This window comes from Osmia bicornis, chromosome 11 (genome assembly GCF_907164935.1).
Source record: "Osmia bicornis bicornis chromosome 11, iOsmBic2.1, whole genome shotgun sequence".
Lineage (NCBI taxonomy): Eukaryota > Metazoa > Arthropoda > Insecta > Hymenoptera > Megachilidae > Osmia > Osmia bicornis.
The window spans coordinates 7,146,001-7,160,193 of NC_060226.1; the positions used below are offsets into that span (position 1 = coordinate 7,146,001).

The window sequence follows — 14,193 nt, forward strand, 5'->3', positions numbered from 1 at the left end:
TCCAACGGAGTTTCGCGTACTTCAGGAATGAGTAATTAAGCGGGACGCGGCTAAGTGCACTTCACCGACGAAACTGAACTTCCGAGTATCGAGGTCGATTCCGTTGACCGTTTTGGTAGCCTTCGAAAAACTTTCCAACCCTTTTATTTCGTACTCGATCGTCGAGGACCGTTCCCTTTTCACCCTTACCCCTCGTCCTCCCCTTCGTTCTCGTCATTTTCTTGTTTTTACTTTTTACCTCGTGATCGAACCGCGACCTCGTAAGCCATTCGGTTTGCTCGTTAATGCCGTTTGATCGAGACTTCCGGCGAATCGGTGAACGTTTTTGTTTGTCTTTGGACAAACGTTATAGCACCAAGGGAACCCTTTCGAACCGGCACCTTCAACTTTCCATCGAGAGTTTTGTTATCGTTCAACTTGCCCGGGAAACGTGGAATGTTTTTCCTCGGAGTGATAGAATTAACTCGACGAATTCGAAGGTTTGTTTCTGAGTAAAAAGAAAGCTCTTTTTATCTTGTTGCGAATCCTGAATCCTCCCGGGCTTCGAATGCTCAAGCAATTTAATTACACTTTCCAAGTAATTGAAATAAATTATCAGAAGGCTACGTTTAAATAAATTTTTTATACCCAATTTTTATACAAAATAAATTTTGTAATACAATTTAACCTTATTGATTCCTGAATTTTTGTCATCACCTGTACATGATGCAAGAAGAAATTGCAGAAAGACACGGACTATCGATAAAATCTAGAGTCACAAGCAAGTCTGTACGACCTAGGGCAACCGTACACAGCTGACATTAATAATAGAGACGTTATATTGACCAATCAGGATAAAGAATTATGGGACACGTTGCTTGGATCCTGCCAGGATACCCACAGCGAAAAATACAAAAACAAAGGAAGCACGTGAGAAAGGCTGTCTGCTCGGTCTCTCGGCGAATGATATGTGATAGCGAACAGCGATTTTTCTTTTCTTTTTTCCTCCACAGGAAACCCTTCCTTTAGGCGAACACATTATTATCTAGCGGTTAAACAGCCCGATCGTAAATCACACGTAAGCGAGATCAAACAATACCGCAAAATAACGTTTCTATTCGAACTGTCTGCGAGCTTGGCCATTCATTCCACAGTGTGTTACCCGATTGCACGCTTTCGATAGCTTTTCAACGCGATTACTTCAGTGGAAATTCTGACAATTTCACCGTTTCAGTGGTATCAAACTTGTAGATTTTATCAACTCGTTTTCACGCGACAGGCACTTGCATCAATATTTGGAATTAAAATATTGCCTAAGCTATCAATGATTTTATTTTTTTAATTGTGAAAAAAGATGTGGTTTTATGTAGCAGATTTGCAAAGTAATAATTGTTTATAAAATAAATATGAAATGTTATTTCATTACCATAATGTAATAATTATTTAATATTGATTGATTTTATATTATGTAAACGCTGAAAACGATTTAGATAATAAAAATTGCAGTACTTCTTTTTATTGCCAGATGGGTTAATATCGAACCCTATTCAATCTGATTTCCATCAGCCATGGTACACGACATTTTTGAAAGCACATAGATTAGGGCACGGGGAAATTGTTTATCCGGGAAAATTGTTAGCTATTTTCCGGGTGCTCCATCTTGCTAGAAACTCATTCGCCTTCTTATCGTAAGAGGTATATCCTCTAAATGATGAAAGTGATTTATTTATAAAAATGTACCCTAATAATTTACTGTAAGTGGCCAGTATATAGTGTCCAGATCAATAAATAATTATTTATTAAGAATCGATGCCGAAAATCATCTTTCACTATTCCAAATAAATTATTAACTCTATTCAACTGTGATCAATTATGAGAATGATTTGTCAATTTTTAAATTCTACAAAGTTCCAGCTTTATTTTCTATTCATTTTTCCTCTGACTTCGGTTACTTCAACTTTTCTTTATTATCATCGTTATACTTTTTTATTGTACCATTACTTCGGCACAATTCATCCTATTAACAATCAGATAAAAGAACTTCTTGCGTACCTTCTTGTTAACAATGCTCATAGAAACTTCTCCCTAACAAACGAGAGATAAACTTTCATGCTGTTTTCTTTCAATATAAAATCAGCAAGATTTATGTTACAATAGTTTACAGAAGAGAGGATGGTCGATCGAAGAAAATATATCGTACTACTTATGCCTTAAAGCAATAATCATGATTAATCCCCCTCTTACAACCGCATGTTTTCCATCGTACGTGTAATCGAAATAACATGTCGTTAAATTATTCTTGTAATTCCCTACTATTGCAATTTCTAAACACATTTGCATTAGCAATGAATGGTTTGCTCTGCTTATAAGTGTTGTGCAACGTTTAAGTATCACGGAGAGATCGGGCAATCATTTTATGTGAACACGTAACTCTTAATGCAAAAGTATAAATAGGATTGTCCATTTTTGCAATTGGATCCGATTTATGCCATAAAGCATATTATAATTTTTTAAATCACAGTATCACTCCACATTTACACTGACTAAATACCCTTGATTGACATCGATAAACTTATCGATAAATCAATGATCGATTAACTTAAGCCACTCACCTCGAACCCGTATCACTATCCTACACGTGCTGGTATAATTCGACACAGGGGACCAGGCTGTAAAGGTGACAACCGTCGTACCGGCTGGTAAATCCGCTTGTAATTGCTTGGCCCATGACGGAGAAGCATCTACGTATCTGTACAAGAAAAAGAAACACCAAGTCATCTAAGATGAAATCGAGCTCGACAACTATAGACATCGTCTTATCTATGAATCATAATAGATCATCGAACCGTCTGAGCATATAAATACTTGTCAACTTGATGACCGACGTTTTTAGAGATCATAGAACGATCTCTCTATCTGGTCGCGTAAAATCGCGCAGAATCGACAGCCGAGTCGAACAAACGGAGACACGAGAGCACAAATACCCGGCCAAAGACGTGTATACATCCTTGGAAGGAAGGAAGCCTCTAAGCTCGTTTGGAATTCCCATTGTACAGTGGGAAAGGCTTGCAAGCAGTCTCAGTTGCGAGGCAAGATAAACCATTCCATTGTGGGGACATATTGCAGAGCGAAGATTCGTGAAAAGAAATTAATTTCCTCCCTTTGATGCACTGTACAATGGGTGAACACGTTTCGACGTCACGATTGATGTTTAAATTAATTTCCAACATTAAATAAAAAAACATCATCTGTGAAATGATATCTCTGGATGTTACGTATGTTCAAGTATCTTTTACCCTCGGACGGCGGACCATGGAGAGAGACACGATTTTAATTGAATGAAATTTTTACATTGGTCGTTTGAACGTTGTACGTTCAATTATTTTTTATTAATAAATACACTTGTTGATAAATACCTCCACCAATTCATGTTGGATTTAGGCTGTGGAAAGGAGACGCGTATCGTGTTCTGTCTTGCGGGTAGCTCCACGTCCATGTCCCTTGGACACCTGACGAACGGTCGTGGCATATCTGAACCAACAAAGCCTGTTATTAAACGCGCGGTTTTCCATGAAACGTCCGACGGAATTATAATGGACACGAGGAATGACGGATTCTAGCCTTCGAAACGATCGCGTTCCTCGAAACTGTCTCCACGCTCGTAATCGGATTATCGGCTGCTCGTTAAATTGCTTCAGGGCTCAATTACCATGGTGTTCCATATCGCGGTTTCTGTACCGAACCTCTGTCAGCCTTCTTACCTCGTCTACGCGTCCTATAATTATTTCGACGATATAAGAGGTAGCTACGATAATAGCCAGCGGTAATATCGCAAGCGCACCCGCGTGGGCGGTATTTCATTAACACGATCACTGTCCTGGAAATCACTTCTGACTGGCACTACCTGTGTCCCAAATTAAATGCCGGTTCTGCTTTCATCGATACCGTAAATGCAAGAAAATTTCAATCCGATTGAAAGGAAGAAGAGAAGGATGAAAAAAAAAAAAAACAGTGAAAAAGCGAAGCGGTTAAAGACAGCGGATGGTAGAACGATAAATGAAATGTAAAAGAAAGGTAAAGCTGGTCCCTGTAAGCTCGTTAAGGCGTGGTGTTAACGTATAGCGTCGTTAGCAACCGGTCTTTGCGCCGGAACTTCCTATTATTAAAAGCTGTTTAGAGCGGCCGTGTGACTAATTAAACGCGCCAGAGGATTTTCGTCGGTAAATAATTGCACCTGACGGCAATGTTTCTTCTCGATCGCTCGCAGAAACCAACCGGCTTATTCTCCACCATTTACCTTCAATGAAAACAAAACCTGTGATTTCGTTCTCGCCATTCGAAATTGTTTTATTTAAAATTATTTAAAAAAATATTTAAACGATGAAACTTTGAACAGCTTCGAAACGACAGTTGCCGTGTTTTCGCGATGGATGGGTTAACCGTGGAAGTTAAAAAGGTCGAGGAAAGAACTCACCTGAATGGTAACGGGAATCGGTCATGGTTGATTCTTGAATACAAGTAGGTTCGTTCCCGTTCCATCGGTCGCCAGCCATGCAATACCTCGTGTGCGGTCCTTCTAGCCTGAAACCCCTTCGACATCGTATATGACATCTCGCTCCAACGGGATAATCCACTGCACCGGAAGAATGGCCAGGGCATCTGATCTGCAGCGAAAAGAATACCGAAAATACAATACGTATGCAGGTTCAGAAATGATTTCCCGTTTCGTGCATCGAAAATGCATCTCCTAAGTGCTCGATATTTTTGGTCGATTTCTAAAAAGGTTTCGCCAGAATATTCTTGCAAGTAAGGATTAAAAATAACATCTGAGAAATTCACACGAATGCTTGTTAATGCGAAAAATAACTTTTACAGTACTTTTTCAAGAATTCGCATCTACTCGCTCGTTAAACTTGCAGCGTCTATTTAAAAATTTCTGTTGAAACTTGTTAAGAGGGAAATAAGTTTGAAGATCTTTCTATTAAAATTGATAACTTCATAAATAGGTAGAATGAAATTTTCTTGAAATTTACATTTGATGTTAGTTATAATTGGATGAATTTTGCATATTAAATTGTTTACATACTTCGGCATGGAGCGGTGGTTCCATGGCACGACATCTCAATTCTGTTGAAATGCAAGTTCTCTCGTCGGAAGCCAACAACGAGTCGCCACTGCACGTACAGTAGTAACTTCCGGCAGTGTTAACGCATTCACCGTTGCAGCCACCGTTACGATTCAAGCACTCGTTTATGTCTTGGCACTGGCTTCTGTTTCTGAGAACAAAAGTAGGATTTTGTTCGAGGAAATCTTCGCGAGTTAACGAAAACCACGTGATCTCGTGAAATAAAAGTGTTGCAAGAGAGCAGTTAGATTAACGAATAGCATCTAAAATTAATTATCTTACCTCTGATTAGTGATATAACCAGGCCGACACGCGCATACGTACGATCCTATCGTATTGATGCAATTTTGCTCGCATCTGCCGTTGTCCCACTCGCATTCGTTTACATCTAAATAAGAAAATGAATGCGACGTCGATTTTTCAAAATTATAAAATTTCCAAAAGTTTTATCAACTATACTTGCCAATGCAATCGTTTCCACGCGATCTAAATCCCGGCGCACAAGTGCATCGATAAGAGCCAGCCGTGTTGATGCATCTTTCTTCGCAAGGTGCATCCTCGATGCACTCGTCGATATCTGCGCGAAACGAACTTACACTTAATGGAAACGCAACGAATCTACTATTTGAGAGAATATTTTTCACCTACCTACACAATTGTCGCCGTCCAATCGATACCCGGTGTCGCACTCACAACGATAGCTACCGTAAGTATTGATGCACTTGGTTTTCGTGCAAGGCTTACCAGCGCATTCGTCGATGTCTGAAAGTTACCAGCTCGGCGTAAAACTCTCGAATCGATTTTATTCTACGTTTATAATGAACAATCTCCAAATGCATCGTGGATGCTTAATCTCCACCGAGCTAAATTTACCCTTCAACGTGTTGAGCAACTTGGTCGTATACAATTGGAAAGGGAAACGAGGTTCTGTCTTAAACTATTGTGTGCACAAAATATTAAACTTTCCACCGACTGCACTCTGGTATGTACTTTCCATGTACATATATAATCGAAGTCGAAGCGAGAACAAGGATGGATAAGGTCTTATTAACGCTAGAACTACAGAAAATTAAATAGATAAAGGATGGAATATAATTTAATATATACATCCATTCTTCATCTCGACGACAGCTAACGTACGTTTCAACAAAAATATCTGGATAAAATTTATAATTTAAAATAAGAAACTTGAAATCAATCATTTTGATTCATTTGGTAGTTCTAGTGTTAAAAGATTATATAATTATACTGTCTCCTCATTTTAGAGGTAATCAATAATCAGATTACAAAATTAAAAAACAATCCACTACGAATAGAATGTGTGATTAATTGAATCGCAGTATATAAAAAGAAAAGAAATATTTATAAACGAAAAGTACTTACCGATGCAAGTAGAATTCCGCATTTCGAAGCCTTCTCTGCATTCGCACTCGAAAGAGCCAACAGTGTTAACACACAATTGATCGCAGCCGTGTTGACCAGCACATTCATCAATATCCTTACACTTCGATCGATCAATCTCGTCGTATCGGAAGCCTTCCTTGCACGTGCAAACGACCAGACCATTGTCTACATTACAAATCTGTTCGCAACCGCCATTGTCAGTGGCGCAGGGATCCGAAAGGTAACAGGATTTATTCCTCAACTGGTGACCGATCGGACAATCGCATCGATAAGATCCTGGCTCGTTGATGCATACGTGGGAACATCCAGCATTATTATTTTCACACTCGTCCACGTCCGTGCAGCTCTTCCGATCCTCTTTCAATCGAAAACCGTCCGGACACTCGCAACGATGACCGCCTTCCAGATTGATACAGGTATCGGTGCAGCCGCCGTTTTCCATCTCGCACTCGTCGACGTCGCGACAGCTTTTCAAATCCAGGTCCAAGCGAAAGCCAACGGAACAACGACAGAGGAAACTACCCTGCAAGTTAACGCAGACATCCGAACAGCCGCCGTTCTCCGTCAGACACTCGTCTACGTCGTGGCACGTCTTTTCAGCTTCGTCTAAGCGCAAGCCGAGCGGACAGCTGCATCTAACGCCTCCGGGCACGTTGAAGCATGCATGCGAGCAACCGCCGTTGTTCGTCTTGCACTCGTCGACGTCGACGCAGCTCCGTGAATCGTTCGCCAACACGTGGCCCTCCGGACAGCTACATTTCCACGAGCCAATCGTGTTGATGCACTCGTGGACGCATTCAGCCGCACCCGTCTCGCACTCGTCCACGTCGATGCAGGTCCTCTCGTCTTGAGAGAGCTGGTACCCGGTCGGACAGGAGCAGAAGTGGCCACCGATAGTGTTGGTGCAACGATGCGAACACTCGCCGTTCCTCTCCAGACACTCGTCGATGTCCAGACAGCTGGACTTATCCGAGTGCAGATAATGTCCCTCGTAACAAGTACAGACGTAGCTACCCAACAGATTCAAGCAATCGTGGCTGCAATTGTGCTGGCTGTTCAGGCATTCGTTCACGTCGATACAGTTCTTCTTGTCCTCCGGTAACAGGATATACCCGGAAGGACACTCGCAGTAGTAGCTACCCTCGGTGTTGACGCAGATGTGGGAGCAGCCAAGGTCCACGTCGTTCTCGAATTCCTCGCATTCGTCGATGTCCTCGCAGGTCTTTTGATCCGGCTTCAATCGGAAGCCTAAGGGGCAGGAGCAACGTGTCTTATCGGTGCCTTCCTCGCGATGACAATGATGAGAGCAGTTGCCGTTGTTCCGTTTGCAACCGTCGATCAATCTACAAGTTCTGTTGTCGTTCTCGAGCAGATAACCGGACGGACAGGAACAACGAAACGATCCCACGAGATTCGTACAGGTGTGAGAACATCCTCCGTTCGAATCCTCGCATTCGTCTATATCGTCGCAAAATGCTGGCTCCATAGAATTCGTTCGGAATCCTTCGTTGCAACTGCACTCGAAGCCACCTTCCGTGTTCACGCATTTGTGGGTGCAGTTGTCCTTTAGTTCCAGGCATTCGTCGACGTCGACGCAGGTAGCATTGTCCTGAAAGGATAGCTCGAATCCCGATGGACACTCGCAGCTGATGGAACCGTTCGCGAAGGCGCATATGTCCGAGCAGCCGCCGTTGTTGATGAAACACTTGTTCTCGTAAACGCAAAGTAATTTATCTTCCGAGAGGATCATTCCGTCCGGACAGGAACAGGACGCATCGCCGTTCTCGTACAGGCAATCGTGGGAACATCCACCATTGTCCAGGAGACACTTATTCCGTTCCAGGCAAACGGTTCCGTTCTCCGACAGAATCATTTCCGAAGGACAAGAGCAAAACACTCGTCCGTCGTCTGAGTTACAGAAATGGGAACATCCACCGTTCTCCACGTAACACTTATTCTCCTGGACACAGGTGGAATTGTCATCCTCGAGGATCATTCCCGATGGACAGAAGCAAGTCGCTGTGCCATTCTCGTAGCGGCAGAGATGAGAGCAGCCAGCGTTGTCGATCAAACATTCGTCGATCTCCACGCACGTTTTTCCGTCGTCTTCCAGCAGTCTGTAATTATCCGGGCAAGCACACTCGACGCCACCGTCTGTGTTTGCGCACAAATGAGAGCAGCCACCGTTGTCCTGGATGCACTCGTTGATGTCCTCGCAGCTCCTTCGATCGTCGACCAGTCGATAACCGTTCGGACAAGTACACTCGAAGCTGCCCTCGGTGTTGACGCAGGAATGAGAGCAACCGCTGTTTACCTCGTTGTTCCCCTCTTCGCATTCGTTTCTATCCTGACAGTTTCTCTTGTCGTCGGACAAAACATAACCGGCCGGGCAGCTGCAGAGGAAATCATCCGGGCCGCTGACACACTCGTGGGAGCAACCGTGTTGACCAGCGCAAAAATCAATTTCCTCGCACGTCCGACCGTCGGAGGTTAATTTCAAGCCGGCCGGACAGTCGCATTTGTAACCTCCGTCTACGTTCACGCACGCGTGGCTGCAATTGTGTGCTTGGCCGCATTGGTTCGCGTCAGCACAGCTCTTATTGTCCCGTCCAAGTGCCAGACCCTCGGGGCAGGAACAAGCGTAACCACCGTCTAAGTTCTCGCAGCTATGGGAGCAGTGATGTAGCTTCCTGCCACACTCGTCGATGTCCTGACAAATCTTTCCCTCCTCGGTCAGCTCGTATCCATCCGGACAAGCGCAGCCGAAGCTGCCTTCGGTATTTAAGCAACCGTGAGAGCAACCAGCGTTATTTTCGAGGCATTCGTCGATGTCCTGGCAGCTGGTTCGATCTTTCAACCGAAAGCCGGAAGGGCAATCGCAGTAGAAGGATCCTTCCGTGTTCACGCAAGTGTGACTGCACGAATGAAGATCCTCGACGCACTCGTTCACGTCACCGCAAGTCCTCTCGTCGCTTCCAAGTTGGAATCCTTCGGGGCAGCCGCAGCGAACTTCTTCTCCATCTTGCTCGTACGTGTGAGAGCAGTTGCGATCGCCAGCTATGCGACAGTTCCTTAAATCCTCTTCGAGTTTCCATCCCGCCGGGCATGTACAATTGTATCCACCGACGACGTTTATACACCCGTGAGAGCAGTTATGCTTGTGCCGAGAATCTTGACACTCGTCGATGTCCAAGCACGCACCAAGCTCCATCGAGAATTCCTGTCCTTCGGGACAAGAGCAGTTGTACGTTCCTTCGAGATTTATACAACCGAAAGGACATCCGTGATTCTCTTCGGCACACTCGTCGATGTCGATGCAACTTTGATCGTCCTCGGCGAGTTTCAATCCTGCAGGACATCTGCACTCGGGCTGCGAACCATCAGCCACGCAGAAATGAGAACAGGACGCGTTCGAACAAGGATCACCGACGCACGTGATATTGTCATCGGACAAGACCCATCCCGAAGGACAGGAACAACGATAGGAACCGTGTATATTGTGACACGAGTGCGAACACTCGTGCTTCTCTTCCAGACACTCGTCGATATCCTGACACTGACCTGCGTCGTCCTGTCGAAGACCCCCGGGACACGAAGGATCCTCGCAAGTCAATCCATCCTGCAGCAGGTTCAAACCTTCCGGACAGACGCATTTGTAGCTTCCCAGAGTGTTCACGCAGTCGTGGGAACAGTCGTGTTCGTCCTCCAGACACTCGTCGAAGTCCTTGCACGTTTTTCCATCGTCTTGCAGGATGTATCCTTCGGGACAACCGCACTTGAATGTATCCCCTTCTTTCTCGCATACGTGGGAACAATTCGCCAAGCTACACGCGTCGATCGTCAGGCAGGATATTTTATCATCCGCCATGGACATTCCAGCAGGACAGGCGCACTCGTAAGATCCTGGCAGGTTGACGCATTCGTGAGAACATTGATGCGTACCATCCAGACACTCGTTCGCGTCCTGGCACGATTTAGTGTCGTTGCCAAGGAAGAAACCATCGGGACAATCACACTTGTAGCCTCCTTCTCGATTAATACATTCGTGGGAACATGCGTGTTTATTCGTCGCGCACTCGTCCAGGTCCTGGCAGATGAAACCATCTGCAGATAACTCGTATCCATCGCGACACCTGCACTCGTAACTACCTGGAACGTTCAAACACACCTGAGAACACTGATGTTCGCTGCTCGAACACTCGTCTATGTCTAAACAAGTCTCCTTGTCTTCGTTCAATCTGAATCCAGATCCACAAGTGCAAACGTAGCTTCCATGAACGTTTGTGCATTGGTGTTCGCATCGATGAAGCTTCTTCGAGCACTCGTCGATGTCCGTGCAATTGAATTTATCGTGTTCGAGCGTTTCCAAACCTTCGGGGCAAAGACAGAGGAAACTGCCCTCGTAATTCAGGCAGGAGTGTGAGCATAAGTCCAGGGTACACTCGTCGATATCGGAACAGCTTGTACCGTCCTCCAAAAGCTGATATCCTGTTGGGCAAACGCAAATAGGACCGTCCTTTGATTCCTGACACTCGTGAGAGCACGGTGTTATCAGGGTCTGGCAGGTTCTCGTTGGAACGCAGCTAACGTTATCCTCTTTCAAGTCGTATCCCGGGGGACACGTGCACGCGTACGAGCCGTCTGTGTTGTTGCAACCGTGAGAGCAAGGCGACGCCGTTCCCTTGCACTCGTCGATATCGTTACAGGATACACCGTCTTCGCGCAGCTCGAATCCTAGACGACAGACGCAGTAATAACCACCTGGTTCGTTCACGCACTCGTGCTGGCAACCGTGAGCCTCCCCTTCGTCACCTTCCACGCACTCGTCGATGTCTGCCGGGAGAAAGTGGAAAGTGTTTGCGATCGAAATAGAGGGGAAACGTTAATTATGCTATCGAGTTTGAAAATAAAATTTACGAACCGATACACTCGCCGTTGTTATTCTTCTTGTAACCTTCCTCGCACCTGCCGAATTCCGGGACCACCGTGATACCTTCTTCGTCGTATTCGTCGTCCCCGTCGTCGTCGTCGTCATCCTCGGCATCGTAGTCCTCGTCCTGAAGGACTTTCGTCATTTTCTGTGGCTTACCGACGCATCTGTACGATCCGATAGTATTTTCGCAATCGGTATTATTCGTGCAAACCTTCGACGCGTTTTCGCACTCATTCACATCTGATAACACGATAAATAATAAAATGGCATAGATGAAACTTTGAAATACCAGAGGACACCGTTACCTTGGCACGTCTTCGAATCGTCGGTTAAATAAAAACCATCCGGGCAAAGGCAGAATGCGCTCCCAGGTGTGTTCAAGCAGATATGGGAACAACCAGCGTTGCTCGTCGAACACTCGTCGATATCCTCGCAGGTGTGATTATCCAGGGCCAATTTGTGACCAGGAATATCGGAACAGCTACATTCGTAGCTTCCTTCTAGATTGATGCAACTGCCCTGGCACGGACCGTGCCCGTTATTCACCAGGCACTCGTTAACGTCTGAACGAGAACAAGCAACCTTGTGAATTGCTTTAGCAATTGGAAAACGAACAAGAAACCACCTAAATTCGTTATTTATTTCCCGATTAATTGCTCGCCAGGATAAATCGTGAAATAAAGATTTTAAAACACCACTGCTGTATCTTCGATTATTTGTAAATAGAAAGAAATAAATTGAGTATCATTGGATAAAATAATTGGAGAAATTGTTCAGATTATATTTACAACTCCACGATTATCCGTAAAAGGGATATAACATCACTTTATTGAATTATTAAAAATTAGTAACAAACGTAAAAGCCATCGAATCGGATCAAAGGAAAAAGGAATTAATGATTACGTGTATCTATAATAGCTGCCTGATTGTTTGAACACCTGTTAAGTGTACTTTCAATTATCCATGCATTGATTCAATTCAGCTTCAATCGAACTATCCTGTAAAATCAATATACGTTCGTTTGATTTCGAGGCAACGATAGTTTGAAATTACCATTTGATTAAATTACTCATTTATATGACGCTAATTCAACCGATACAAAAGATAATGAATTTTGCAGAAAATTATTATCTTCCTTTGCAACAAACAAATTTCTTTCAAACCTCAAAAGGAATTAATCTCTTTTTGAATGTATTACTAGGAAACCCTATGTATTAAGAAACACCAAACGTCCAAAGACGATCAAACGTGTCAGATTTATTCCGTTTCGTTAAATCGACGTTAACGGGGTTACACAGAGAAATTCGTTTCGAAAGCCTTTCGTCTGGATAGTTAACTAGAAATTTAAACGTCCTCGCGTATTCGAGATGCAGAATATTTTATTTCGTCCAATTTCAACGTTAACGAGTTTGGATTGCCTAAAGTGCACGGTAAAACGCGTTCAAATACACGAACCGCAATGCTTAACTTTTGCTCGGATTCGCTTGAAAAATTTCAGAAACGTTCGTCGTTTTCATCTTATCTAGTTAGAGCAACGAACGTATAGAACTGCTAGAAAATTTCATTACATCCATTAAAAGGTAAGTCGGAAAAGTCATGCACCGAATGCAGTGTCTAACATTTTGTCCGGCAAACGCTAAGTGGCTGTACACGGGAACACTTTGCCTTTGAAGTCGTCGAATTAGAGAAAAAGAATAAGACCATGTGACGGGCAGAGAAGTTTGGAAGCGACGAGCGTAAACCCTAGTTTACATTGGTAGAGTAAATTTTAGAGTATACTAGAGCGTAAGTAACATGCCTGCGTACTCTACCATCCCATTTTTGGCTAAAAGTCGTTTATATGCAAACCGAAAATAGAGCAGCGTACAGGATAGTGTACATAGAAGTGAACACGGTACAATAAACTCCAATCGACAGACTCTGTTGTAAAAGAAAAAAAAATTTTCTAAAGGACTCTTTTCAGAGGAATGATTTAATTTCCATCTTCAATCAAAAGCTTCTTTAATCGGAGTCAAAGAAGATTTGCAAAAGAGTATTAATTGTTAATTATTAATTTGATCGAAAAATTCAGTAGAGACTCCTGAGCACAGCTAGCAATTTTTATTTTAAAACATTTTCAAAGTAATTCAATTTCCTGATTAAGGATCTGGAGTAAAGTTAAATTATATAAGAGCGCTTAAATTACTCTCAAACGTTCTCCACCTATAATGACTGTTTCAAGGTTTTTAAATATTCAAAATGTATTAAAAATTGATACCAGTATCGACTGATTGATAAAAGAAGAAAGAGAGTTCTGTAACTCACCGTTGCACGATTTGCCATCGGCACCCAATTCGTAACCGGAACGGCATTCGCAACGAAAAGAACCAAGATCGTTGTGACAAATTTCGGCACAACCAGCTGAACCTTCTGCGCATTCGTCTATGTCTGAAACATATCGTTGAAGAAATTTATAAAAATCACGGTACATGCTTATCCGTTCCATTTGCGAGAGGTAAGTTATGCGTTAAACTGTACTGAATATACATTTTAAAGAATTCGTTTAAAGAAATCGAGATTCCACGATTTATAAGACGCCCGTTCAGAGGTTGTACCCTCTTTTTCTCGCACGTTGAGTTACACGCCTCCATAGCTTTAGATCCACTGTAGATTTCCACGAAGCATGGGAATGGACTTGCCGGAGTATAGATTTTAAGGGTGGAAAATCGTAAACCTCCGTCACGTTACCCTTATTCCACGCGACAACCATAAA

General features: G+C 43.5%; 1 protein-coding gene across 3 annotated transcripts in view; it reads right to left on the reverse strand.

Annotated features, from left to right (window-relative positions):
• Positions 1–14,193, reverse strand: part of LOC114880540 (fibrillin-1-like) — a 99,296-nt gene that overhangs the window by 46,968 nt on the left and 38,135 nt on the right. For 2 of the 3 annotated variants that reach the window (XR_003790095.2, XM_029196645.2), the window contains exons 7-17: positions 13,746–13,868; positions 11,747–12,004; positions 11,430–11,681; positions 6,488–11,341; positions 5,753–5,866; positions 5,568–5,681; positions 5,387–5,492; positions 5,066–5,255; positions 4,454–4,643; positions 3,396–3,510; positions 2,592–2,728 (exon numbers count right to left, since the gene is read on the reverse strand). Coding sequence is in view for 2 of the 3 variants with exons in the window: in XM_029196645.2 (XP_029052478.2) it covers positions 2,592–2,728; positions 3,396–3,510; positions 4,454–4,643; positions 5,066–5,255; positions 5,387–5,492; positions 5,568–5,681; positions 5,753–5,866; positions 6,488–11,341; positions 11,430–11,681; positions 11,747–12,004; positions 13,746–13,868 (6,453 nt within the window). In the remaining variant the exon portion in view is untranslated. Of the gene's footprint in view, positions 1–2,591; positions 2,729–3,395; positions 3,511–4,453; positions 4,644–5,065; positions 5,256–5,386; positions 5,493–5,567; positions 5,702–5,752; positions 5,867–6,487; positions 11,342–11,429; positions 11,682–11,746; positions 12,005–13,745; positions 13,869–14,193 lie in introns of those variants that run through there. The other variant, XM_029196648.2, reaches the window with a different exon arrangement.